A 26,587-nucleotide genomic window follows, 5' to 3' on the forward strand; every position below is an offset into this window, starting at 1 on the left:
GAAAAACGATAGCATTCACATTAGTTTTGGCGAAGACAGGAGGCTTTTGGTATGAAGTGCATATTGTAAAATATTGACTTCTAAGTCTGACCTCTAGCTTTAAGATAAGAGCAAAGACTGCATGCGTGACAGGTCTTCTTTTGGTGCTTTACAAATTAGGGAAATTGAATTCCAATCAATAATTAAGTTATGACTGAGACATGAAATATTGCTATAAAGACCAGATTTTAAAAATTTGACAATCAAGAAAGACCTTTTTGTCTAACACACCTTTCCATGGTGCTGTACAATTCTGGAAGTTGAATTGAATTGCTATTACTAGTTAAAAGGTTATAGCCGAGACAGTGAGACACAAAATAGTGCTATGAAATTGATATTGTATAGTATTGACCTCTTAGAATGACCTTGACTCTTGTGATAAGAACTCAAATTCTTTGTGCGACACTTCAGTACGGGGCTCTTCAATTCTGGGAAGTTTGATTGAATTCCCATAAATAGTTTATATGTTAAGGCCAAGACACATACTTTTACTATGAAATCAATATTGTACAACATTGAACTCTAATTGCGTGTGACCTTGGCCTTAGATATGAGCAAGGATTTTATGCACAACACACCTTAAGGTTTTCTACGATTCTGTGAAAGAAATCTAATGAACAATTAAAAATGTTATGGCTGACACAATGCTGTTTCAGACAAAGATGGATGAAATGTGATAACTATATGCCACACTTCTGGGGCATAAAAAGGAATGAAAATTTAAACAAAACAAGCTTGTTTAGTTGTTCCATTTTTAATTAATCTTCAAAAGACAAATAAAAGACAACAACTCCAATATTGTAATATATAAAACATCTATACAATAGTTAGAGTTAGCACTTGTTTTTGGAAATTAACATAAAATGTTTAGAATATATTTCAGAATAAAAAATTATCTGGATGTAAACAAACAACCATAGTCTCATTTCTTTTTTTTTTGTTATCTTATATAAGTCGAAAGAAAAGTGAAAATTACTACATTAATTTGAATTATTTCTAACTATAAAACTATGAAATGTCAAATGTTGTATGCATGAGAGGATATTAAGTGAACAAATTAATAACATTATAAATCTTCAATCAATAAATAGTTTATAAATTCATATAAACTGCCATTTACTTATTAAACACCCTAATTGAATGTGCACAATCCTTGCAGAGGTTACTTCCCTTTGTTACAGTACAGTATCCTACTTGTCAGGGGAGATCACCGCATAAGAGATTGTTTTGTACAAAATTGTGTACAAACTACATGGTATAAAGTAAATAACAGTCAAAGAAAGTAAAAGTTAACAGTAGTACATCTATCTTACTTGAGATAGTAAAGTGTTGTGTAAATAATCAAACAGTTTTCACCTGTCATGTACTAAACAAATATGAATAAAGTCAACAAGAAAATATAAATGCAATATTCACCATATAACAGACAAAAAATATACAAAAAATTGTTACTAAGTAATACACTTGGAAACATATCTTCATGATACAGCAATATTCACAAAAAACGTTTAAATATACTTAAATTCACTCAAATTATTTTCAATTACCACAATACATGCAGTCGAGTTCAGCAGAGAGGAAGTTAAGAATTAAGAATTCATGAAATCACATAAATCATGTCTGTTCTCCAGACACATGTTTACATCATTTTTTTAGATTTCGTCTCAGAAGATTATCTAAATGTATCTGTGTTATTATGAAACGTTTCAAAAAATAATTTAATGCTCATAAGTATTTTAAAGTTGGTTTAGAACAACACACTGGAAGTCAATCCACAAAGTTCATAATAATGAAAATATTTCCGCCCAAAACTATCTTCACAAAACAAATAATGAAACTATTTATCAAACATTCCAGTCATTCCTATTTCTCGAAAATATTTAGGGAGTAGAATTATAATCAACTCGCCACCGATGCAAGGAATATAGAATATAGAATTACGAAAAAGTACAGTATTATAAAGTGTAATATACACTATGCATTATTATCATTAGATTGTGTAATTTGACATAAAAAACTTTGAATAACTGAAAAAGTAACACATATGATACTGTTAAACATTCCAAGCTTACAAGAAATACACATTACAAGTTATATAATTAAACTACCATTTGAAAACCTTATTTTCTGTTACAATCATTTTATGAACATATGGCTGTTTCAAACAATAGTTTTCAATGGTCAAAATGATTTCCACAAACATTTTCCTATTGACATTTTTTTTCAGTAAAGGTGCATCAGTTAAAAGTTTGTAGTATGTGTCAAACAATTAAGACCTCTTTAATTACAAGGGCGCTCAAGGGTAAGGTTTTCACATTCAAACAAGGGCCATAACTCAACAGTGATTGAAGCCAAAGTTTTAAGCCATGCTATAAATATGCATCTCTTGTTTTATTTGTTTATATTGAGAAACTTTGAATTATGGCCAAGTTTTAAGTTTTTGCACAATGCCAGTGATGACACCAAGGCTATGATAATACCAAGATTTATTTTCTATGAAAACCAAAAAAGCTGAAATCAGACAAAAGAAATACTGCCTGGAAATACTTCTGACCAAAGAAAACATGAACTCTGACCTTAGATACAAGGAAGATGCAGCTATTGCACATAATCTGGGCATGCAACACATGAACACATTACAATACTACGATCATAATAATGCAGCTTAAGGTTTAACACTCAACACGCTCAAACATATGGTACATGGTCTTGAGTATATTTCATGACAAGCTTACAAACTACACCCTTCAGCTAGTCAACATATGACATTTATTAATGCTCTTCTATCCAGACGGCAAAGTATCTTTACTGGCTTTTTAACTTTGCAATTATATACTATTAAAAATCAACATATAAGTCAAAATTTATTCATTCTTCTATTAAAATATTAAGAAAAGCAACCATCAAGATTTCCATGTCTTTTGTTTAGAATCAGATAAATAACGCCTTATACATTTGACATTTCACTGAATAACAGTAATGATTGCCATGTAAGGCCAGTGACATTCAGAGCCAAATAGAAGTCCTTCCTGCACCAGAATTCCATACAATCTTGATTAAACTTGAGATTGATGCACAATACAGACAAGGAACTTATGAGAAATACTCTCTATCATAAAAAGAGGTAAAAACATGATGATCTCAGTCTGATAACTTTGTTCTGAGATCATTGATTTCAGTATGTTCTTGCCTGTAAGTTTTTTGGTACTTTAAAACACCTAGGCAACATATCCTTATCATTGTTTTAATGTTTACATATCACATTAACTGCCACTTTTAAACATTCAAATACCAAGTGTATCGAGAAAGAAAATAAATCAGATTTTCGATACAATCTTACATAATCAGGAGCAATTTATTTTACAAAAATAAAATCACTTAAAGTTCATGAATAGCTGAATTACAACATCCATGTAAATGTTTAGGAATCTTGAAGTCTCGCAAATAACCATGCTTTAGCAATAATATCATTGGTAAAATATGTGCAATGATGGTAAAACAAGGTTTCATGAAGCCATAATGAAATGGGTTAAGCTCCAGATAGACACTACATCAATAGAAGATAGAAACTGTGCCACAGAATGTTACTGGTGCTGTCTCTCCGATACACAGTCATAAACAGGGCCTTGTGAAGCAACCAGTCAGAATCCGAACATTCCATTGGTTGTTTTTGTAATTTAAACTAGACTGGTTTATTAAAATATAAATTGTTAAATTTTGAATAAACTTCACTAGTACCGTAATTAACAAGTGCTGGGTTTGCGACTAGTCTTAATTTTGACCAATGCTAGTCCAGAGTCTTATTATCCAGGATAGTTACAGCCAAAGAATCCTAAAAATTTTGAAAATTTAGTTTGAGTATGAGCAATTCTGACTTATAACAAGGTTGGAGGCTTAGACCACTGTTCTAATTGCTTTCAAAGCCATTTATATCCACTTCAAGGTACTTCTCATTACTTTCAATGCGTATGTTCAGACAAATAAATAATAACAAAATGTAAACAAGTCTTAACTTAAAAAAATACTATCCGCCATGACCTGGTACTTGATTTCTTGGTACATGGACATACAAGTTTGGGGTCCAGTGACAGTGATTTTGCACATAGGTTGAAGGCCTACTATCATGTAAACATTAACTTCACAAAATTCAGGAACGATGGGTGAGAAACACGATAGAGAGAAAGACCAAGCATAGCTGACAACATAAATATTTGGCAATTAGTTAATACACCAAATAAAGAGTAGATTGATATTATTAAAGAATTTCTCACACCAAATAAAGAGTAGATTGATATTATTAAAGAATTTCTCACAACAACATTATAATATAAAGCAATATGTATATCCAGTGAAGGTTTCTGTTTATGAGTATGATAATTATACTGTAAGACTGATTACAATTTGTGCGATACTTTTTTTGTGGTTTTTCAGTTTTTGACCACGTTATGAGATTAATAAAAATATTTGAGAAGCGATGATGATTAAAATCACTTCAATAAGCATGATTGTTTTTTCATACATTATTAGCAAAGTTAAGAATTCACAACATGATTGAAATGTGAATATTAGCAAAAATAAAACATGCACTAAATTAAAGCATTCTACAGTATTGAAATCATATAAGTTATAACCTCTTACATTTCATGAAAGATTTAGGTTTAAACACAGTACAAAATATCAAGGAATAAATATGATAAGCATAATATGACAGACAATCTAGTACAGGGAAGAAACAATAAGCACAAAATAAACCAATAATAACAAGCTATACAAACAATATAATTTGGTACAAAACAAACAAAATCTTCCCTCAATGTTGAGATATGTTTTAAATGGAGATTAAGTAGCAACAGGTCATTATTCATGACCGTCTAGAGAACATGTGAGTGGTTACCTGGACGAAGCCAGGAAACAAGGAAACCACTTCTGCATTCTTGACACTCCCATTAATCTTGTGCAATTCATAAAATTATCAAACAGAAAAAAAATTGCAGAGAATAATCTGAGAATAATCAAGTTCAATCCATTAATCTTAAATCTTTGACCACAAGATTATTTTAAAAAAATGACATTAAAAATGAAAATTATCCCATGTGCTTAGCAATGGTTCATCTCATTTGAATGTCCAAACATATTGTCTTATAACACAAAGTTATGAATAACTGTAGGTGATAGCCGATTCCCTATTTCCAAGTTTCACAAGGTACCCCAAGCATCACCTCCAGATGAGAATGTAGATAATGGTCGTAGCACTTAGCAGCACACAGATCTATGGTAGCTCTCAAAGCCAGCGAACTCCAATGTCGAGATGAGTTTTAGTGGTTGTGATACACATGCTGTAATGACTGGCTTCCCGCCTCCAGATGCAGGCCATCTATAATATACCCGCTGAAATAAAGAACAAGGTAATAACATGGGGATTTGGATTCTATAAACAAATCTGAATAAGTATTTTCATTTATTATCAGAGAATAATCAAAAAAATATATTTTTCTTAATAAGTATGTACCTAGAAACAGCATAAACAGCGAACAAGTACATACATGGGCTAGATTGCATTTTATATATTTCAGAGCCAGTTGGCTTTATATGCTGTACACAAATAAGCCAATACAATTCAATCATGTTTCGTTTTACAGCAAATATATGATGTAGTTACAAGTTATAAAATTATTTTTTTACATTCAACTTTATATACCCAGAGTAAATATTTGTTGAATTTTAAATTTCACCTCAGATGCCTATGCTTTGTTTGGACTAACTACTATTTTAAAATTCAATGGATTGGCAAACTATGCAGATCGGGGGAAATCAAGAGGGAAGAGGTCAATAATGTTTTTCAAACTTTGAAACTTCATAAGTATTAAAATCAAATAACTGATCTTCATCCATTTTGTAAAGAAAATTCACTCTTAATTTTTGTTATGTTAAGATGACATCCATGTATTGTAACTCTCAAAGGGAGACAAAAAAATGTACTAAAAATGAAGACCGATCACAAATAACATATATTGCGTTATTGTGCACAGTGTGAATTATTTTCCTTAACATTTGGATTTAAGTTGTTGAGGTACCTATCAAGAAGCGACATCGTTCTAGATCAACAAAATTGGTTGCCGTCGACCTGATGTTGTCAGCGATAATTATTAACTTCTACTCAATAATTGTTCAACATCAATTTTCTTAATTATGACTAAATCTAACTTGGTAAAATGTAGCCTTTACCCTTTTAATACCAATATGTTGCTTTACTACATGTTGGTGAAGTATGTTAGGCTTTCTTAAACACTCATGGAAGAATATTAGCAAATACCAACAGCAATCAAAGACTAACACACAAAAAATGAGCGCTGCAGACAAAACCACTCAGCACGTAGTGGGCCTTGCATAAATTGTGTGTGTATTGTCTGTGGAAACGTTTGTACCAAGGTTGATTACAATATCATGAAAGCTTTTTGAGTCATGACCTATAAAAGCAAGGCTACTTCAGAACCCCACCTTAATGAATTCGTAACAAGAGGCCCAAAAGGGCCTATGCTCTACTGGCATGGCTTTTGTGGTCATATCAATCTACAGCATGTATGTATGGGTAAAAGGCAACAGACATATAGTTTATGTTTTGTGTTTGGGTTGCCTGAAAACGTAGCACGTTCAACATCTGAGCCCAGAAAGTATTGTAAGCAGATTAGTTGCATGAACTATTTTAATATGTGCCAAGTAAAAGTCATCTGACAAAAAAAAATGCTTTCAAAACTGTACTCATAGTAAAAATGTCTGTAGTTTTAAAAGTTAAAAAAAGTTGGTCAAAAGGTCAAAGTCAAGGGCATCCTAGGACAACATTGATCAATTTGAACAAACATTCACAATCAATTGTGCTGAGATGGATGCACGAACACACAAAAGGATTTTCAAACCTTTCCAGATTTATGTTTACCAAACCTGTGAACCCTGGGTGTGGCCAGTAATGACACCAGGTGCATAACTTAAACATTCACAACCAATTTTGTTAAGATGAATGCGCAAACTACAGAACTTAAAGCTAAAAAATGGCCTTTGGGCTTTCAACAAGAACAAGGCAGAGTAATTCACAAAATCAACTGCAGAAGCAAAAGGCAAATTGTCTCTCAAAATCTTAGACTTGCAAATTGTCTCTCTAAACTCTAGACTTGAATTTACATGTACATGTAAACTTGGCTAAAAATAGAATTCGCTCATGCAGACCTGGCTAAAAATAGAAAGCATTTCTTTAAAACTTTCATGGCCCATAATCTAGGCCTTTATGGGCGGATCTGGCTTGTTTTCGAAAGGAACCAAGCTCTAATGGATATCTAGATACTGTACAAGTTTCATCGAGATACAATCAAAACTGAAGACTGTATCGTGTTCACAACCAATTGTTTACAGAGGCACGAATGCACGACCGCACGGATGCGCATACTACGTACACATTACCATCGCATAAAAAACAAGGGAGCAAACAAAGTAGTGATCTTCTCTTCAGTAGGGGCTGGCTGGATTGCCTAATTAAGTTGTCTTACCTTGATTATTTGATTAACATTTATTTCTATGTGCTTGAGAACTCAATCTCAATCAACAGTCTTTTACAATTAAAGAATTAATGGCAAAATTACCGCATTAAAAATTACCCCAGTGTCACCATGTATACATACCCTGCTTGTTTTTCTGCATGAGCATGTTTATTTCCTCATAGATCATCTCCTTAAGCCGCTCCTTCGGCAAGTCGTCAAGCTCCATCTCAAACGTGAAGGGCTCCTCTGCAACCGGCTGTAGTATAAGATGTAAACTTTGATAAAGGCATTGGACAAGGTATTACATAAAGAATTTAGATAAAGAGCCATAAGTGGGCTTGCTGCCAGGCCTTAAGTAGGCTAGCTGCAGGGCGGCTGGGCCTTAAGTGGGCTAGCTGCAGGGCCATAAGTGGGCTTGCTGCCAGGCCTTAAGTAGGCTAGCTGCAGGGCCTTAAGTGGGCCAGCTGCCAGGCCTTTAGTGGGCTAGTTGCAGGGCCATAAGTAGGCTTGCTGCCAGGCCTTAAGTGGGCTAGCTGCAGAGCCTTAAGTGGACTAGCTGCAGGGCCATAAGTGGGCTAGCTGCAGGGCCATAAGTGGGCTTGCTACGAGGCCTTAAGTAGGCTAGCTGCAGGGCCTTAAGTAGGCTAGCTGCAGGGCCTTAAGTGGGCTAGCTGCAGGTCATTAAGTGGGCTAGCTGCAGGGCCTTAAGTGGGCTAGCTGCAGGGTCATAAGTGGGCGAGCTGCAGGGCCTTAAGTGGGCTAGCTGCAGGGCCTTAAGTAGGCTAGCTGCAGGGCCTTAAGTGGGCTAGCTGCCAGGCCTTAAGTGGGCTTGCTGCAGGGCCTTAAGTGGGCTTGCTGCCAGGCCTTAAGTAGGCTAGCTGCAGGGCCTTAAGTGGGCTAGCTGCAGGGCCATAAGTGGGCTTGCTACGAGGCCTTAAGTAGGCTAGCTGCAGGGCCTTAAGTGGGCTAGCAGCAGGGCCATAAGTGGGCTTGCTACGAGGCCTTAAGTAGGCTAGCTGCAGGGCCTTAAGTGGGCTAGCAGCAGGGCCATAAGTGGGCTTGCTGCCAGGCATAAAGGAGGCTAGCTGCAGGGCCTTAAGTGGGCTAGCTGCAGGGCCATAAGTGGGCTAGCTGCAGGGCCATAAGTGGGCTTGCTGCAGGGCCTTAAGTAGGCTAGCAGCAGGGCCATAAGTGGGCTTGCTACGAGGCCTTAAGTAGGCTAGCTGCAGGGCCTTAAGTGGGCTAGCAGCAGGGCCATAAGTGGGCTTGCTGCCAGGCATAAAGGAGGCTAGCTGCAGGGCCTTAAGTGGGCTAGCAGCAGGGCCATAAGTGGGCTTGCTGCCAGGCATTAAGGAGGCTAGCTGCAGGGCCTTAAGTAGGCTAGCTGCAGGGCTATAATCAAACTAGCTGCAGGGCATTGATTGGAGAAGTTGCAGGGCCTTATGTAGACTAACTTAAGGGCCATATGTGGATTAGTTGAAGGCCCATAAGCTGGCTAGCTGCAAGGTCATAAGCAGGGGATAGCTGCAGGGCCAAACCTATGTATGTACTCTACAGCAGGGCATACAATACATTGTGGTCCTTAATGGAAATTTAATTTGAAGCTTATTCTTTAAATTGCTTTTAATATATACTGAATTATGCTAATAAACATAGTTATTCAACAGGGTTTCTGCAATTATTTGCATGACTCAGCACCTAGCAGTTTTGCAGACAATCTGTGAAACATTTGCATGTGAATTTAATTTTTCCATTTAAAATCAAATTTAATAGCAACTTGGGAAATCATGGGGTGCAGCATAAACTTCATAATCATAGTTCATTGATCAGTTCAAAAATAATAATTATTGAGAATTCTATAGGGGGACAATCGTAGATGCAGTTTAGGAAATTGTGTTAGTGATCAATAAACAAGGTAGACTAATAGGCCGTCACTTTTAATTCAGCGTTGACATTGAAAAATTATACATATATTTCTACATCAAGAATGTCAGGTATTTGCTTATCATGCTACAAGTTCATTTTTTTTTTAATTATGATATTCAAGATATGAAAAGAGAGAGTGACAAATTTTGATAGACATGTTGGATAGACTTGTTGTAGATTTTTCAAGCTTACAGTCATAGTGTGAATGTTAAAGAAGAATGGAATAAATGGAAAATGTTGCTTGCTTTGTTCTATTACTTGGTCTACCGTCTAAAACTACACTTAAGTTAATACGTTTGTCAAGCTTGAAGGATTAAAACTAGACTTGAGGTTAAAAGATAAAAATTCACTTACAAAAGAAGAAAAAAATATACCATATGTACTAGAGGAGTTAAAACACAGCAAAGCCAGGCTGTTGGGTGACAATTGGCTCCAATGATCATAACGTTCATCCACTACTTCTCTGGCCTTTATGAGACACAGCCCATTTTCACCCAATGGCCCCACAATGTCATATATTAACCTCTAAATTTATCATGTTAACACAAGAATTGGCACTTCTGCCACCTCGATCCATACTAAATTATTAAACAGCAAAGTGGAAAATGCCCACCTCATATTTACAGGCAACAGAAAAATCAATTAACAAACTGATGACAACAAACAAAGCATTTTTCCAATGGGAATGGACCCCCTTCTGTACGTGACATCAGCACGTCAACATGAAGTCTGTGGAGCACGCATGCTTCAATAAAATGGGTGTGCTAATGTACATACGTATATATAAGTGGGACTGTCTTTACCATCCAAAAGCAAACAAATAAATAGGTTATTCACAATTTTGCCATAAATAGTTACATATTTAATGGGAAAACAAGGCAGTTTAAAGCACTATAGATATTTAAAGAATTGCGTGACACAGAACACTGCCAAAAATAGCAACAAGCTGGTACAAACATTACTATTCACGTTTCTTGCTATACTGTTTTCACTAGGCTTACACTAACAAAACCCAAACTGAGACAATCTTATACTGAATTCAGGATAGTATTGTCATTGTGTCAAACAATTTCCTTCAAACCCCTTTGTCGATAGCACAGGTAAATAAATTTAATCAAACAAAATTCAATAACAAAGACAGAACAACAAAACTTATATATTCCTTTAAAACAACAATGCCATAACTTAATAGGATGATAGCAGACAGATGCAAATTCTTCAACGTCTTGTCAGTTTTTTTTATGTGTTCAAGGGGCATAATTCAACAAATATTTTAGCCATTTTTGGCTATGCTTCAAATTTGAGTATCTTCATTGTGGACATGTGTACAAATTTCATGACATTCTCTAAAGATATTCAAGAAATACCAAGTTTCAGGTTAGTATCTGTTTCATTGTTTAACTTATAGCCAACAATGAATGCCAATGACAAGACCATCAACATATATAACCTTTCCATTGGAAAAACTGGACAGTTGAACATGCACCAAAACATACCACAATAATGCTTCACTTCAACAAAATGTTCAATGGTGGAAGTTGAACCTCAACATCTTGTCAGGGTATGGATAAGGACAATACAATTCTCATTTGTACAAGTACACTAACCTCATCTGCGGGGTCATAGTACTGCTCGAGGTAGGGATGGGCCAGCGCCTCCTCCACATTTATACGCCGGTGAGGGTTGAATGTCAGCATCTTGTCCAGCAGGTCCAGGGCTACAAAAACAATCATACAGTGCAGGCTTCTTACATGGTTTTAATTACTAGAGTTCAATTTAGATCATTTGCAAAGACAGCCATACTAAGATATGCATCATTTTTGAGTCTGTTACCTAGGTACCTTTAGTACCTTTTCTATTACTACTCCACTATAACTTCTTTATCAGCAGATTGGTATGTAATTGACTGATCTGTTTCAAATATCAACTACAATCAATGTTGTTGTTTTTTAATTTTAAAGTTATCACACAAATTATGGATAGAACACATTTTGTTTTTTGAACTTGTTCTAAATCTAACATTCAACTAAACATGATTTTACAGTATTGTCAAAAACATTTAGCAAACAAACCTTTAGGGTCAGCGCGTGGGAAACTGCGTGCCCAGGAGATTTTCGACTTGTAGGGGAGTGACTGAATGTATCCGCGGGCCTTCTCATTGACGATGCAGTTGAGATCCTCCTGGGAGGGGGAACCTATCACCCCTAGGATCAAGTTCAACTGGTCCAAGTCTGGAATAGAAAACCACAGGTGCTTTACAGGTAAAATATAATAACACAGGTATTTGAAGAGTTGATATGACAACAAAGGTGCTGAAAGTTAAAACATGAATGATAAATTGTGAACATTATACCACAAGTGCTCAAAGATGGTATAACACAACATCACACTTGCTTGAAGATAGTGAACATTATACCACAGGTCCACAAAGATAGTATAACATAATATCACACTTGCTTGAAGATAGTGAACATTATACCACAGGTCCACAAAGATGGTATAACATAATATCACACTTGCTTGAAGATAGTGAACATTATACCACAGGTCCACAAAGATGGTATAACATAATATCACACTTGCTTGAAGATAGTGAACATTATATCACAGGTGCTCAAAGACGGTTAAACAAAATATCAGACTTGCTTGAAGAAGGTGAGGGTTATATAAAACATTATAGTAACTTAAAGAATGTAACATTATTTGTATTTTCGAGTGCTATGTAGAATAGCAAAGAACAGATTGTCTGATGCAGTACAAGTTTATAAAGATTAGTGTTGCATGTGAATTTCATGCAGGTTGATATTGATTATTTAAAATAGTCATTCTACCTGGCAGTTTCTTTAGTTCACATCAAATTTAGCAGTACTGAACTATTATAAGCCATTTTTGCAATTGAGGTCTGACACTGACTTGATACCTTCTACCAGCAAAAGGGCACACAGTCATTTCCAGTGTTGTTGTTTTTATTTCGAAGAGTTTTTAACTCTGTTTTTGTGGGCGATTTGAGTCACAGCTGAGTATTCATTTATTTAATTTTGTAACTGGCTAATTTTTTGTTGTTGTTGTTTTAACAATGTTCAATACAATCATTGTGTACAATCAGATGTTGAATAAGTGCATGCTTATACGGCAATTACTGTTTTGCCACAGCTGTTAGGGGGCGTCGTCAGGTTGCAGAAAAGAATGTGACTGAACATTTCAAGATATGGTTTTAGGTGAAATAAAATAACAACTTCTTCAAATCTTCAAATGTATCGAAGTGTGTCTCAATTTGTAGAAAATAAAATGACAACCTTAGCATAAATGTTCTTCAATTCAAATGTTTGTAAAATTATCAAACATTTCCCAAATTTCCAATTCTAATTTTTTTTAGAGAAGAAAAGTAAACTTTTAACTTGTCTTAATAAAAACCTAAACAAGAATGCCATCTCCCAGCAATTCCAAGGGATTTTGCCATGGGTGTATTTTGGGCCTGGTCATTTTCTGGCCGATGTAAAAAGAGCGGCCTGTTTTCAGGCAAGAAACTGCCAGGTTTCAATCCACTTTTGACCTAACACTTTGCCAGCGGCCAAGATACGCCCAACCCCGTTGTAGCAGAAATAGTGGCAGGCATTTTTTATTTATATAAGAAGACAACATATAGTGGATAAATTCCCAACTTCCAAAGAAGATATAAATATCAACAATGCTCACTCAGGACCTTAATATTTGCAAATTACAGCTAATATTTTAAAGGATGCAACATAGCAACGTTCAATCAAAAAAAAGAAAGCTGTGAAACATCACACGCAAAACTGGAACTATGCAATGGTTTGTACTCAAAATTACCGTAACAAAAGTGTGATACATGGTGTAGTTACCGGTGCTTGGCAAGTATGCAGGCCAGTGATTTTCATAATCATCTGGATTGATTTACCACAACCCCTAAGGTACATGGAATATTAATGGCATAAACTTTTACATGCAATACAAATTTAAGGCATCCCTGTCAGACAGATTCATATCTTGTGCCATTACAAATGAAGGAATTTAGAAATCTCTACGTAAAATATGCACAGGATTATGCATAAGGCTGCTTACTTAATGTAGCCAAATGTATAAAGTTGTGCAAAAGCACCACAAGCATCAAAAGGGTGCCATAATCCTAAATATTTACATTCACACTTCATTCCTTAACGATGGTTGTTGTTTATCAATTGCACTTTATTTCTGTATAAAGTGCAATGGCATTTCCCATCGATATCACGTGCGTTTGTTCGATACTTCTGTCCTGTCATTGGGCGCAATAATACCAAGGGGCGGGGCATATTTACTACGGAACTATTTTTTTTAATGAAATCGTAGTACAATTATTGGCAACATGCAAAACTGTAATCTGCAGTAAAGCAGTTAAAACAAAATAAGCAACGATTATTTGATTGATTTTAATGTAGATAATTTCATGATGGATGGAACAGTTGAAGAAAAGTTTGTGTTTAAAAATGCTGTTAAATGTCACGAAAATGCAAAAACATTAGTTCAAAATAACCTCTATAATGGGTGCTTGTATGACGTCATGAGTGATGTCATTGAAAAAGTTTTACATTAAGCTCGATTCGGGCCGCAACATAACTCGGCAGCTGCATTTTGTTTCGACGCCATTTTTTGCAGTGTTCATTCGTTTTGAAAGTGTTGTTTTTCGAAAAGTGACTGGATTACTGGGATTATTTACACACAATACCTATTGGGTAATCAATTAATTACCTATGCAGTCCTACTTTAACCATTATTTGTTTTGATAACTAATTTAAGCCTGAAAATTTTGTAAACATGTTCTTGATAAAATGTACAGCATCTTCAGCATCAGAGAAAAAATATTTGAAATTTCTTTGTTCATTGCATACGACATAGTGGAATCATGTCCATATAAGTCGTATGTTCTGAATAAAATCGACAGAAATAACTAAAAGTTCAGAGGAGTTAGTCGTTTTAGACATAATTTAGTGCTTTTAATAGTCAAAACAACTGCAGAAAAAACTATTTGGTAAACACATCAGCTTGCCAGGAAAAGACAACTCAGCAGAAAATATGTAAGTTATATGACTTTTGTGGTTTATTTCCTGTTTTGGTATTTGTATGCATCTACATTATATATTCTAAAATATGTTTTTGTGCAAAAGTTTGCATCGTTGACCAACTTTCGGTCAGAAACCAGGTCGCTCAGCCTTCATTATTATGATGCGGGCCTTAAAAGAGCATATGTAAAACAAAAAAACGGGCATTAACGGCACGTGAATTTACTGAATAATGACCGTTTTCTACCGAAAACGCCCGGGTTTTTGCGTTTTAATACACCACGATAACGGACCGAAAACACACATTGTATGCAAAAATACGTATTTATAATATTCTTGACCTTGAAAAGATAGAAAATAAACATATAAATAAGGAACTATTTTATCTGTGCATTTATTGTCGTATACAATTAGGTTACGATAGCTGTTCTAATTTACCCACCGTTGAGAACAACGAGAGAAAGAAAAGAGAAAATGCTCTTGAATAATCAATTTATTTTAGCAGAAATGTAGATTTAAATGAATGTAAATATAAGTATTAAAATTCGACATGTTGCATTTTATCGGGGTATGGTAAGCAATGGCGCAGTTCAAAATGTTGGTGGAGTCCTTCGGACTCCACCCATTTTGAACAGCCCCATTGCATACCATACCCCGATAAAATGCAACATGTCGAATTTTAATCCTTAAACATTTGCGAGGTACATTTAAGCAAAATTATATTATTTTATATTTCTTATGTCCAGATGCAGGTCACATCATTATATTTGTAATATGGTTATGTCGGCTTACTTGACAATTTAACATCTGGTAAAAGCAATTTGTCTTTTTTCTTTATGTTCAGTTCTTTATAATCTAAGCAGAGCTAAGACATGACAGGTTCTTTAAGATGGTGAAACATAACACACGGCTTGCTTAAAAATAAAATATGTTCATTTAAAAGGACAACTTTAAGGAGTCCTTTAAGATGCAACATAAACTATGATCACAGGGATTGCCATGCTATAATGGATCACAGTCAACATTCTACAGCATTAATGCCGTTTTATATCCCCTCATGGGAAAAATACAGATGTTTTACCTCCATGACAATATCTTAAATAAGTGCTTCCGATGCAATAATAGCTTTTATTTCTACATTTGTAAATCTAAAACCAATAAAATCATTATTTATCACCTTTATTATATGGGTTTCAAACTTTTTGTTATAGCATTATTACCAGAATTGTGTATTTGTGAATTGCTTGCCAGAACTATTTTTCTCATGTTGAGTAGTGCACGAGTAACAAATAATACAATATGAAGTGTTTTGTAACCCTTATCAAGCTTATATATAGATATTAAATTGCTGCTTAAAATACTTTCTAAAACTTAAACAATTTTCTTCAACTAGACACATGTTCAGCTGAGAGTTCTGGTTGATATTGTAATATTGGAATGTTATCTGCATGTGGGCTGCATGTTTTTGTTGAATCTTATCGTTTGTGTAATTTTCTTGGCATATTTTCAGTACTCATCACACTTGTCAATGGCCGAGTTGTTGAACTTTAAGCTATTTAGGCCTTTCAAGATTTTCTGACATTGTTTTACTGCAGTAATTCATAGCTATTTTTAAGCTCAATTGTTGGTAGAGTGACCCCTTTGACAAAACTATAGAGTAAATAAATACTTTTAGGTTAAATATTACTAAAGATTTTAAAGGTTATATGACACCAAATCAGGAATTAATTCCCGTCAAATGACTGTGGCTTCAGACATCACCAGGACTTATTCTTAACTAGAGAGAAAATAAATACTTTTAGGTTAAATATCACTTAAGATTTCAAAGGTCATATGACACCAAAGCAGTTCATTCCCTTCAAATGACTGTAGCTTCAGTCCATCACCAGGACTTATTTGTCTAGAAAATTATAAATCAATATCAAAACATCAAAAACATTCTACCATATTGACAGTTAAGAAATAAACGCTGTCAGAAAAGTGAGTCTGGCTTATGAAAGGAAACAACATATGAACTCAGTGACATTTTCATAACCTAAGTAAAGTTTTAACTAAGATTTACAGTCGAACATAGTATGTCACAGTAAGCATAGCAAACACAGGGCTTTCGTTAATTACTCCCTATAAATGGGTTTAAACTTTCAAAACTGATGCCTTGGAAGTACAAAAACTTCCACCATTTTTTAGAAAACTTCCAAAGTTGAAAGAAGGCTTGGAAGTTCAAAATATCATCCCCTGGTGTCAATGTTACTTTTATGGTGACATTTTCACTCAGTCTTGAAGTTACATGAATAATTATTCTATAAAAGTGAGATGTTGTCAAGAAATAGTGTTTTGAAATTTCTTTTTAATTTTTTAACATTGAAGTTGAAAAATAATGGAACAAAATGTAATTGTAGTGTTTGAGAGACTTTAACTTCCACATTTCAGCAAAAAACTTTCAATATTTATGGTAAGGAAGTTCATACTTCCAGTTTCAAATTCTGAATGGAAGTGCTGCAGCAGGAATCCAAGTCATAACCCAGACACATAACCTAAAATGAGTTTAATGAAAGACTTAAAATTTGAATTATGATCAGATGTATATGCATATATGCAGCATTCCATAATGATAAACCTTCAAATGTGACCTTGACCCTTGAGGTAGGGATGTACATGTATGTCTCGCACTTGTCATTTTAATGTACTGAACACAAGTGCAAAGAAATTTTAAACTCCACCACTGCATGACAAAGATACCCTGACACAGAAAAACGGCCAGATCTACATACAGACAGAGGCAAGTAGTTCTACACCTTCGACAATTATTTCATTAATGCATATTTTTTTAGGAGATGTTAATTATACACTGTGCTCGAACTCATCAGTATATCCTTGTAGTATAGAATGTGTAAAAATGTCTTACAATGCTTTCCAGGAAAGAGTGGCTTGTTTGCGAGCATTTCAGCAAGGATGCACCCAACAGACCAGACATCAATAGATTTGGTGTAGCCTTTAGAGTTCAGCATAATCTCGGGGGCACGATACCAGCGCGTGGCCACATACTCTGTCAGAAATCCCGTGTGATCGTGGTCAGGGTCTGCAACTCTTGCGAGACCAAAATCACATATCTGAAATGACAAAGTAGATATATAAAAAATATTATTTCATTAAAGTTCTTGAATGAAGTTTATTTTATTTGTAATGAATGGCTTGTTAATTATAATACACATCTGTAACACATTGTAATTAAAATACATACACAAGAGATCTTTTTATAAAATACATTTATTAAAACTTTACATACTCATGGAAGCTTGACTAAAATAAAGAGACATTTCTTTTAATATCATGATCTATTATTAAAATGATATTCAGGCCAAAGCTTAAACTGCCTACATTATTGGTTTGAACGGCCAGTGAATATGCATGTTAAATGAAAAATATACTGAAATTCATAAATCTTACATATTATTAATATCATGTTTTTAATAATAACATGTTTTGGCACCCACCTTGAGATCGCAAGTGGTGTTAAGTAGCAGATTACTGGGCTTGAGATCCCTGTGGAGCACGTTAGCAGAGTGAATGTACTTGAGCCCGCGCAGGATTTGGTAGAGGAAGTAGCACACATGGTCATTACTCAGCGTCTGCGTCTTCAGGAGCTTGTACATGTCTGTCTCCATTAAACACTGGACAATATAGCTTCCCAGGAGTCAAGGAAAATGGCAAAGAAACAACATGTTCAGTGACTACACAACATTTCGATTTACATGTCAAAAATATATGCATACATGTAATGTGTAGATTTATTGTTATTTTGCAGTCAATGTTAATTTCTTTGCTTCTTAAATTGCGGGGTTTTATTCGGCAAATTAAGTGATTTCAAAATTTATGACAATCACATCATTGGAGAAGCTGCTGTTGGTGTGTTACAAATTCGCAGTCTCTCCAGTGCATCATGGCATTGCAATAATGCCTTGTTTAACTGAATGACAATTATGTTTATTTGCAAACAGCAGTACCTCTAATGTGCATCTTTTATAGAAAAGGCTCCATACAAAACCTTCTCCCAAGATCATTAATGTTGATACATGCATATCCAACACAGGGTTTATATTATATGTATTAATTTAACAGATTACATACAGGAACTATGCATGTTTATTTGTTAACATTGTGATAAGACTGATTTATCTACAAACATAATAGATAGTGTTTTATCATAAATAAGTAACAAATATTTTCCTCATAATTTGATAGGCTTTTTTTGTAATTTTATTTTCAGATGAAAATCCATGAATATCTGTAAAATCAACTTTTAAGAAAAGTAATAAGTATTAAAGATAAACCTGGTATAAGCTTCCCCAATAAAACGATCCAGTTTACATGCATTAGAGGGCCCCAATAAAGGTTTTACGCTTCACAGATGCACAAAATAAATGTATTCATTTTAATGCACTATTATGTTCAGCTCATTTGACTTAATGATCAAAACAGACAAAGCATTATTATGATTTGTGTACTGTGAGATAAAAAATATAAACCTAAAAATATAAATAATATGAGTGTGGCTTTAAATTAATAGTTGCATAGCCACAAAGTACCCAGTTAAAAAAAGCGCCAAAATACAATTCTCATGTATCGATAATATTTTTATCTGTATTCTATCTGTACACAAATCATATGCTTTTTTTGTTTGATCATTCAAGTCATATGAGTTTAACACAATGCATTGACATCAATGTTTCTTTTGGGCATCTTTGAATTGTTAACCTGTACTGTGCCCCTTTAACTGTGGCAGTATAAGATCAGCTAAATCGGGAATTCCCAGATGCTTGGAATATTATTTCCGTCTAATGTCTCCAGTATATGCATACTCACAGGCCCCAATGTTTAATAAATCTGTCTTGAGCCTTGTGACATTCAATATTAAGAGAAATTCTTGCCAGCTTCTTTCACACTAAGCCTGTTCCCTTGCCTTGAACACTCATTGATTTCTACCGCTATTTTTCCCATTTAGATGTGTCAAGCATCTTGTCCCTGGTGTTAGGTTCTGACAGGCATTTCTGTCTTAAGACATGTTGTTGTTGTTGTTGTTGTTGTGTTTTCGAGGGGTGGAAACTGAATGAAAATCCCAACCCTGAGAATTTATTTGGAGCAAAAAAGAAGTCAGGCCAGAGGAATAGAAAAGGATAAGGGGTCCCTGTTAAAAAACAATTTTATAAAAAATTGAAAATAGTTCACGTAGTTACATCTTATAAGTTAAATGCAAGTGTCCAGCATTTTCTTCTTAAAGATATACAGCATGTTTAAATAGAAAACTCTTAATCCTGCTTTCAAAATTAATCCTGAATTTGATCATCCCTTCTTCTTTAAGAAATGATTATTTTTTTACCGTCACTATTAAATGCACCTACTGTGGAATTTTTTATATTTGTGGGCTTGATATTTCATGGGTTCTTAAATGCGTGCACTTAAATTTTTGGTTTAAAAAAATAAATAGTCGAAACTGCAATCCTAAATTGTCTGCTAATTTACCATCCACTGACATCGTACTATGTATCATCTATATCACGCTGCGTTTATGATAAGCGCAGATACCCATGTCAGTGATCACTTCATAAGTAATTTAAGGGTCATAAATAAAAATATAAAAATGCAACCACATCACACACTCAGGGATATAGAAAAGTGAAGCCATTGAATGTGTTTTTGCAAACTGTGAAAAATTGATTATATATTTGATCAAAGAAACAAAAAGTGGCGATGCTCAATACACGACCTTAATATTCAGCATGTTTAACTAGACCGTGGATCAACCATACATATGATAAGTAATATTTTGAGCAGACCACCGTGACAAGACTAAAATGCATCAAACCAGAGAGTAATATTAGTGGGAAAAAATGCTGTACAACAGCATTTGTCAAACAAAACATATAATTATCAGGTTTAACAACATTTAATGAGTCCAAGGGCGGAACTCAAAATAATGCTATAAACTTATCCCGAGACATGCCACAGTGACTCCATTCAGTCTATCGGCTTATTAATATTAGAGTCCTATTAAAGCAAGCAGAATCTACTGTTGAAATTACATTAAATTTATGGTGGTTATTAAATACAATCCCATGAGTCTAAAATCCAAGGATCAATTTATTTGGTGTATACACTAAAGAGATATCTAGTTTTCTAGAAACGAAATAGTCATACTACCCGTATCGGAACAGAATAGGAACTATAAATCAACTATTTTAATACAATAACGAAAATATAAGCATTCAATTTTTACCGACCCACCCATTAGTCATCAAACATAACCAGGAATAGTCTCACATTTGAACAAAATCTAAGTAAGAGAAACTTCTCAAGTCTCTGCTAATCTCTTTCATTTATAGAAAAACCAATTCGAGAACTATTTGTCTTTTCAATGTAAGCATTATTTCAAAGTTTAGAAACATAGAGAACAAGAGATGTTAGTGAAACATTTATGCCCCCTTGGGAGCCAAATTGTTAGTAGGATTTGGACACTTAAATAAAATATGGACAATCAGAAAACCTTTTTTCAGCTTACAGTCACACTGACCTTGACCTTTGACCCACTGACCTCAAAATCAATAGGGTTCATCTGCTGGTCATGACCAATAAGCCTACCTAGTATGAGGTCCCTGGGTCAAAGCGTTCTCAAGTTATTGATCGGAAACCGTTTTTCATGTTAAGGTCACACTGACCTTGACCTTTGACCCACTGACCTCAAAATCAATAGGGTTCATCTGCTGGTCATGACCAATACACCTACCAAGTATGAGGTTCCTGGGTCAAAGCGTTCTCAAGTTATTGATCGGAAACCGTTTTTCATGTAAAGGTCACACTGACCTTGACCTTTGACCCACTGACCTCAAAATCAATAGGGTTCATCTGCTGGTGATGACCAATACACATACCAAGTATGAGGTCCCTCGGTCAAAGCGTTCTCAAGTTATTGATCGGAAACCATTTGGTATTCCGACCGACCGACAGACAGACCGACCGACCGACCGACATGTGCAAAACAATATACCCCACTTTTTTCAAAAGGGGGCATAAAAAGCTGCAAAGGATCCTACTTTTCTGCTATGAAAATGTTGCGATATCTTTTCTTCAATATTATTTCTTTACGATATTTCTACAAAATCTGGCATATGAACATAAGGCCAAAGAAATTAAATGATTTGGTTAGGCTAACATCTATTCATAAACAGGTAGGGTAGTAGGCTTTTTTTATATTGAAGTAATATTCTGTTTTAAAATTCATATAAAACCACAAAGACTTTTTTTACCAACTGACTTTAAAAATGGTTGGGTTAGGGCCTTATTTGAAGGTAGGCTGGGTAGCTCAAACCAAACATATTAGGCCTTTAATGATAAGGCATAAGAGCAAATTTTCTAAATTAATTATGTGAAGGCTTTATTCATCAATTAAAGAGCAATAACTGACCCTAGGGGTTTAGTGATAGTTACATCCTTTACAAATACAGGTAGGGTAGGAAGGCTTTTCTTTATTTTTTTATTAGGCTTTATATAAGAACATTGACATTGGAGAATGGTGTTAAAGTAATATTTTGTATAAAGCTTTAAATGTTTTAAACTACGTATTAAAACACTCACTTAAAAAATGTTTTTGTTTTTAAGGCCCAACCTGACCAAAACTTAAGCATACACCACCATTCCATGATTAATTGTATACACACCTATACATTCTTAGACTAGAACATTATGTTCATTGGTTACATAGTAATGCATTTGGATGGACAATTTAACCTTTTCATTAAGTAAGGCACATTAACTAAGGATCACTCTATGGTTATAACTTATACAGTTAACTATTTTGTTAATTGCACAAAATTCTGTCAAATAAGTCTCACAGAACTGGCTTCAGACTTACACATTAATAATCGCTTTTTTCATTAACTCAGGTCAAGGGCAATAACTCTTAAAATGTTACATAACTGATCCAAGCGAATCCAGTCCACTATGGGTATGCATGTATACAATTAAGTGTGACAGCTAATTCAAGAAACATTTTTTACCATTCCACTATCATCAGTTGCTACAATTTTCAATTCTGGGTAAATAGATAGCTTTGCCACAGAAAAGGATACACATCTCTCATCTCCTCCAAGGAATTTGCCTTGATAATGTCTTGTATGTTAATAATCTGAAATGAAATGTTAAATCTTAAAACTCATTGAAATTGCATGGTACATAAACACAAATCATGCATCCTACATTACCAATAAAACAACTTTTATATCTGAGTAATGGACCTTAGAAGTGACAAATTCATCAGGGCTTCCATTAAGAATTTGAAACTGGAAGTGTGAACTTCCTGTGAATCACTTTTGGAAGTTTTACACTGAAATATGGAAGTTTAAGTCTCCATAATACAATATCTTTTTCAACTATTATTCAACAAATACATTAAAAATCAAATAATTTTCACTTTAACTTATATTATTATAATTCCTTTTACTTAAAAACACTTAAACTGATTGAAATTATGACTATAAAAGTAATATTGACAAAAGGTTTTGATTTTTTGTACTTCCAAGCTTTCAACTTTGGAAGTTTTCTTCAAAATTATGGAAGTTTTTGTACTTCCAAGGAATCAATTTTGGAAGTTTTAACCCATTTCTAGGGAGTAATATACTTCCAAACTTCCTTTAACGGAAGCCCTGATTCATCCACTGTTGGTGTTTGTTTTGGAAACAGGAAAGGTGCCACAGGGGCCTATCTGATTGGGAAAAATGCATCCTTTACTAAAATTGGTAATTCAAATAAAGCCTTGAAATGCTTCAAACAATAGACAGTAAAGATAAAAAATATGTGATAGTTTAATTTGTTTGTTTCATTAACAATACACAAACTCTTCAACACATTGGGTCAATCTTATTTGATTAAAAAATAAAATAAAATTATTAAATAACAAAATGGGAATTTAATTTTCACATTTGGAAAAAAAATAATGTATATTTGACTTTAGCATTGGGAATGGGGCCAAATTTTGACTCAAAATAGATTAGAAAAAAGCAAATATTCCATATGCCCGAACACACTTTTACTAGGTCACATGGAATTACAGCAATAAATATTTTCTTCAGAGCATATACTGATTAATTGACTATGTAGCAGGATTGAAATTTAATGTTTTTTCCTTCAAATATTTTTTTTAAATACTTTCAAAAATACTTGTCAAGAGAATGCTGCACGCTAACAAATTGAAAGAATTTTTCTTTTAAGTTTTTGTCTCGGAATCAGCTGATTTTGGTATCAATGCCTTTAATCAATTCAGTTGTATAAGATGACTCACAATAGAACAGATCTAAATTTCATTTCTGTTAGTAATGCTTTTAGCCATAAAACATCAATTTTCAAACATAAATATAAAAAACAGTAATCTGATATTCTATCAGCTGTCTTGATTCACTGGTTCCCAGACAATTATGCAAAAATGGATCATTCCAAGACAAAAAAAAATTGTTTTAACAGTCAATGGTTGATCAGATTACCAGTGCTCCAGCTAGGCCTAAATAGCAGGGTGGGGCACCCTGCTGCCCTTTTCCAGCACCCTGCTGCCCTTAACTACACCCAGCTGTGCCCTTTTTGTTTGACAGAGTCAATTTTCAGAAATAAGTATAAAAATAATAAACAGAAATAGTTTTGACACTAAATTAAAGAAAACAGGTAAGGTATTCATAACTAACTATTAGGATTGAAAGTAATTACAACAAATACACAATAAAAATTCAACATTGGCCGTTGCAAGTGCCCGATCAAGGCTCATTGAAAGTGCCCTTTTTAACCTAGCACCCTGCCCTTTTCAAATCCTGGCTGGAGCACTGGATTACCAGAAGGAAAAAATTATAGCGGAAGTTCTTACTTACATTTTCATGCTTAAATCTTGTTAGAATTTTTATTTCTCTTAATGTCCTTTGGCAGTAAGTCTGGTGTTCAAATGGGGATATTTTCTTCACTGCTACTTTTGTCTTTGTAATATTATCTGTGACTGACCTGAAATAACAAAAACAATAAATGAATAAATAATCAACATAATCTTACAGATAACACATGCTCTTTTACAACAAAAACATTTTGTAGACTGGCGACTGAACTTTAAAACCTGTTAATATCAAAACAACTTCCTTCATTTCAGCTTCATCTTGCGATTTGGAACAACTAAGATTTGAACCAGTAAACCTTGAGTGGGTTCAGTTTCAACATACCATATTTCATGGGTTCAGCATTTTGACTTAATGTCAGAGAAACATATTTTATGTCATCCATTAAGAGTACATAAAGAGGTGTTGGAAATGTGTAGCAGGAAATGGAATGCAAAGTTCAAACCCTCAACCTAGTATTTACTTGATCTATACTTTTAGGTTGTTAAAAATAAAACGCAGATGATACATGAAATGCTACATTAACATTCTTGACCTTTTGCCTTTACATTGAGTCAGTTTGGTTCCAACATTCAGCAAGTTGTCCGATGAGCAAAAGATGAAAAGGTAACAAAATTTTCATTGACATCCTCAAAAGGCCACATTCCCAATTCCACAAGATGAAATTGTTTTTACCGAATGTTTAATGGTTTAGACCCCAAATAGAAGAGAAGATGATTTCTGAAAGAAATATTCTACCCTCCCACATTGTGTAGGATAAACTGAGATTACATGCAAAACAAATCAAGAAAATGTAGTACCATTGACACTAGTCCAAATAATTGTACGTTGACAGATTTTTTTTACGATTTTTGATATGGCAAATCCTTCATGTACAAATTGTTTTGTACCAAAAGTGGGTAGGTATTTCGATTGGGATTCTGGGTTAAAGCATATTGCATCTATAAAATATCATAAAAACAAGAAATATTACCAGATAATGTTATTTTATATTATTTCTGTACACAGAAAATAAATATCCAAGGAATTATGATGAACACTTCAGCCATGGCCGAGTTGTTATGATTGTATTTACGACGTCTATCTCGAAGCTTGCCAGGATGGTCGAGTTATTATGATTGGCATAATGGTTGTCTGTGTCAGTCAAGTTTCATTATCTAGGTAAATCCTGTATTTTAATGCATTTAATGCTTCTTCTGTGCAAAATATCGTTGCACATACATGATAAAATATGAATATAAACCTTTATCATCCATTTCAAACATAAAATACTTCCCTAAATACAATTCAATATTTTTTTCAAAACCCCCCTGCTTTTGCACAAACCCATTTAGACGTTTGGGATTGGAAGAATTCTGTACAACACGTCTATTATTTTAGACTACATTGACACAACAGCTGATCAAATTAAAAACTCATCATGACAAACAAAATAACTAATGGAATTGAGTTACAGAATCATCAGAAAGTTAACAACATAGCAAATAATGACATATTTTTTTCATGAGACACCTTTATGATATCAGATCACACAACAAGTCCAAATATCTGGTAATACAATTTTAATTGGAACAGGTGCTTGTACCCCACCCACCATACCACAACTGCAAATACAACTGACTTTCAAATGTGGTTACACAATTCAATTTATTTCAACACCTTAGGTTTTGATTGTTTTATTGATATTTATAATACAATATCACACAATACGTGGGAAAATAGCGTTGAGGCAGAAGGAATGTCGCATAATTTTGAAATGCACGTTTCCGCTGTTCATCCGAGCTTATCCTATAATTCAATCAGTAATGCAACAAAATGTAAGAAACTTACACAACCATCCCATATGCGCCTTCGCCAACATATTGCAAATTTGTGTAGCGTGGGCCTATCTCGAATATATTGCCTTTCACAAGCTCTTGATTAGGATTCTTAATTTCTGCAGCCATCTTGCTTGTTGATAGTCAAGTTTGGTCACGTGACGTGAAAACGGACGTCACAGTAAACTAAAATTAGAATGATAGGTCTCTAGGGTTAAAGTGTAGAAAACCTTGAGTTTAATCGAGAAGTCTCCACTAACCATGTTGGTTAAAAAAAATCGACAAGATTATTTTTGGAC

The 26,587-nt window shown here is 34.3% G+C and overlaps 1 protein-coding gene across 1 annotated transcript; it reads right to left on the minus strand.

Annotated features, from left to right (window-relative positions):
• Nucleotides 1–780: 780 nt before the first annotated feature.
• On the minus strand, nt 781–26,453 carry LOC128231465 (mitogen-activated protein kinase 1-like). The gene is made up of 9 exons (XM_052944326.1): nt 26,302–26,453; nt 24,457–24,583; nt 22,675–22,730; nt 18,046–18,235; nt 17,457–17,661; nt 11,567–11,725; nt 11,102–11,211; nt 7,710–7,824; nt 781–5,427 (listed from the first exon to the last, which is right to left on the minus strand). Exons 1-9 carry the CDS (start codon nt 26,415–26,417, stop codon nt 5,414–5,416), a joined length of 1,092 nt encoding a protein of 363 aa, XP_052800286.1. The 5' UTR covers nt 26,418–26,453; the 3' UTR covers nt 781–5,413.
• Nucleotides 26,454–26,587: the final 134 nt, after the last annotated feature.

The sequence above is a fragment of the Mya arenaria genome, chromosome 4 (genome assembly GCF_026914265.1).
Source record: "Mya arenaria isolate MELC-2E11 chromosome 4, ASM2691426v1".
Classification (NCBI taxonomy): Eukaryota; Metazoa; Mollusca; class Bivalvia; order Myida; family Myidae; genus Mya; species Mya arenaria.

What these genes read in the sequence shown, in the direction of transcription:
- LOC128231465 (XM_052944326.1), bottom strand. Translation starts at nt 26,417, where the DNA reads ATGGCTGCAGAAATTAAGAATCCTAATCAAGAGCTTGTGAAAGGCAAT. An exon ending in TTGGAGGAGATGAGAGATGT is followed by an intron (nt 18,236 to 22,674) that starts GTATCCTTTTCT and finishes ACTCCTGGGAAG; the next exon opens with CTATATTGTCCAGTGTTTAA. An exon ending in CCCACGCGCTGACCCTAAAG is followed by an intron (nt 11,212 to 11,566) that starts GTTTGTTTGCTA and finishes TTGTTTTTGTAG; the next exon opens with CCCTGGACCTGCTGGACAAG.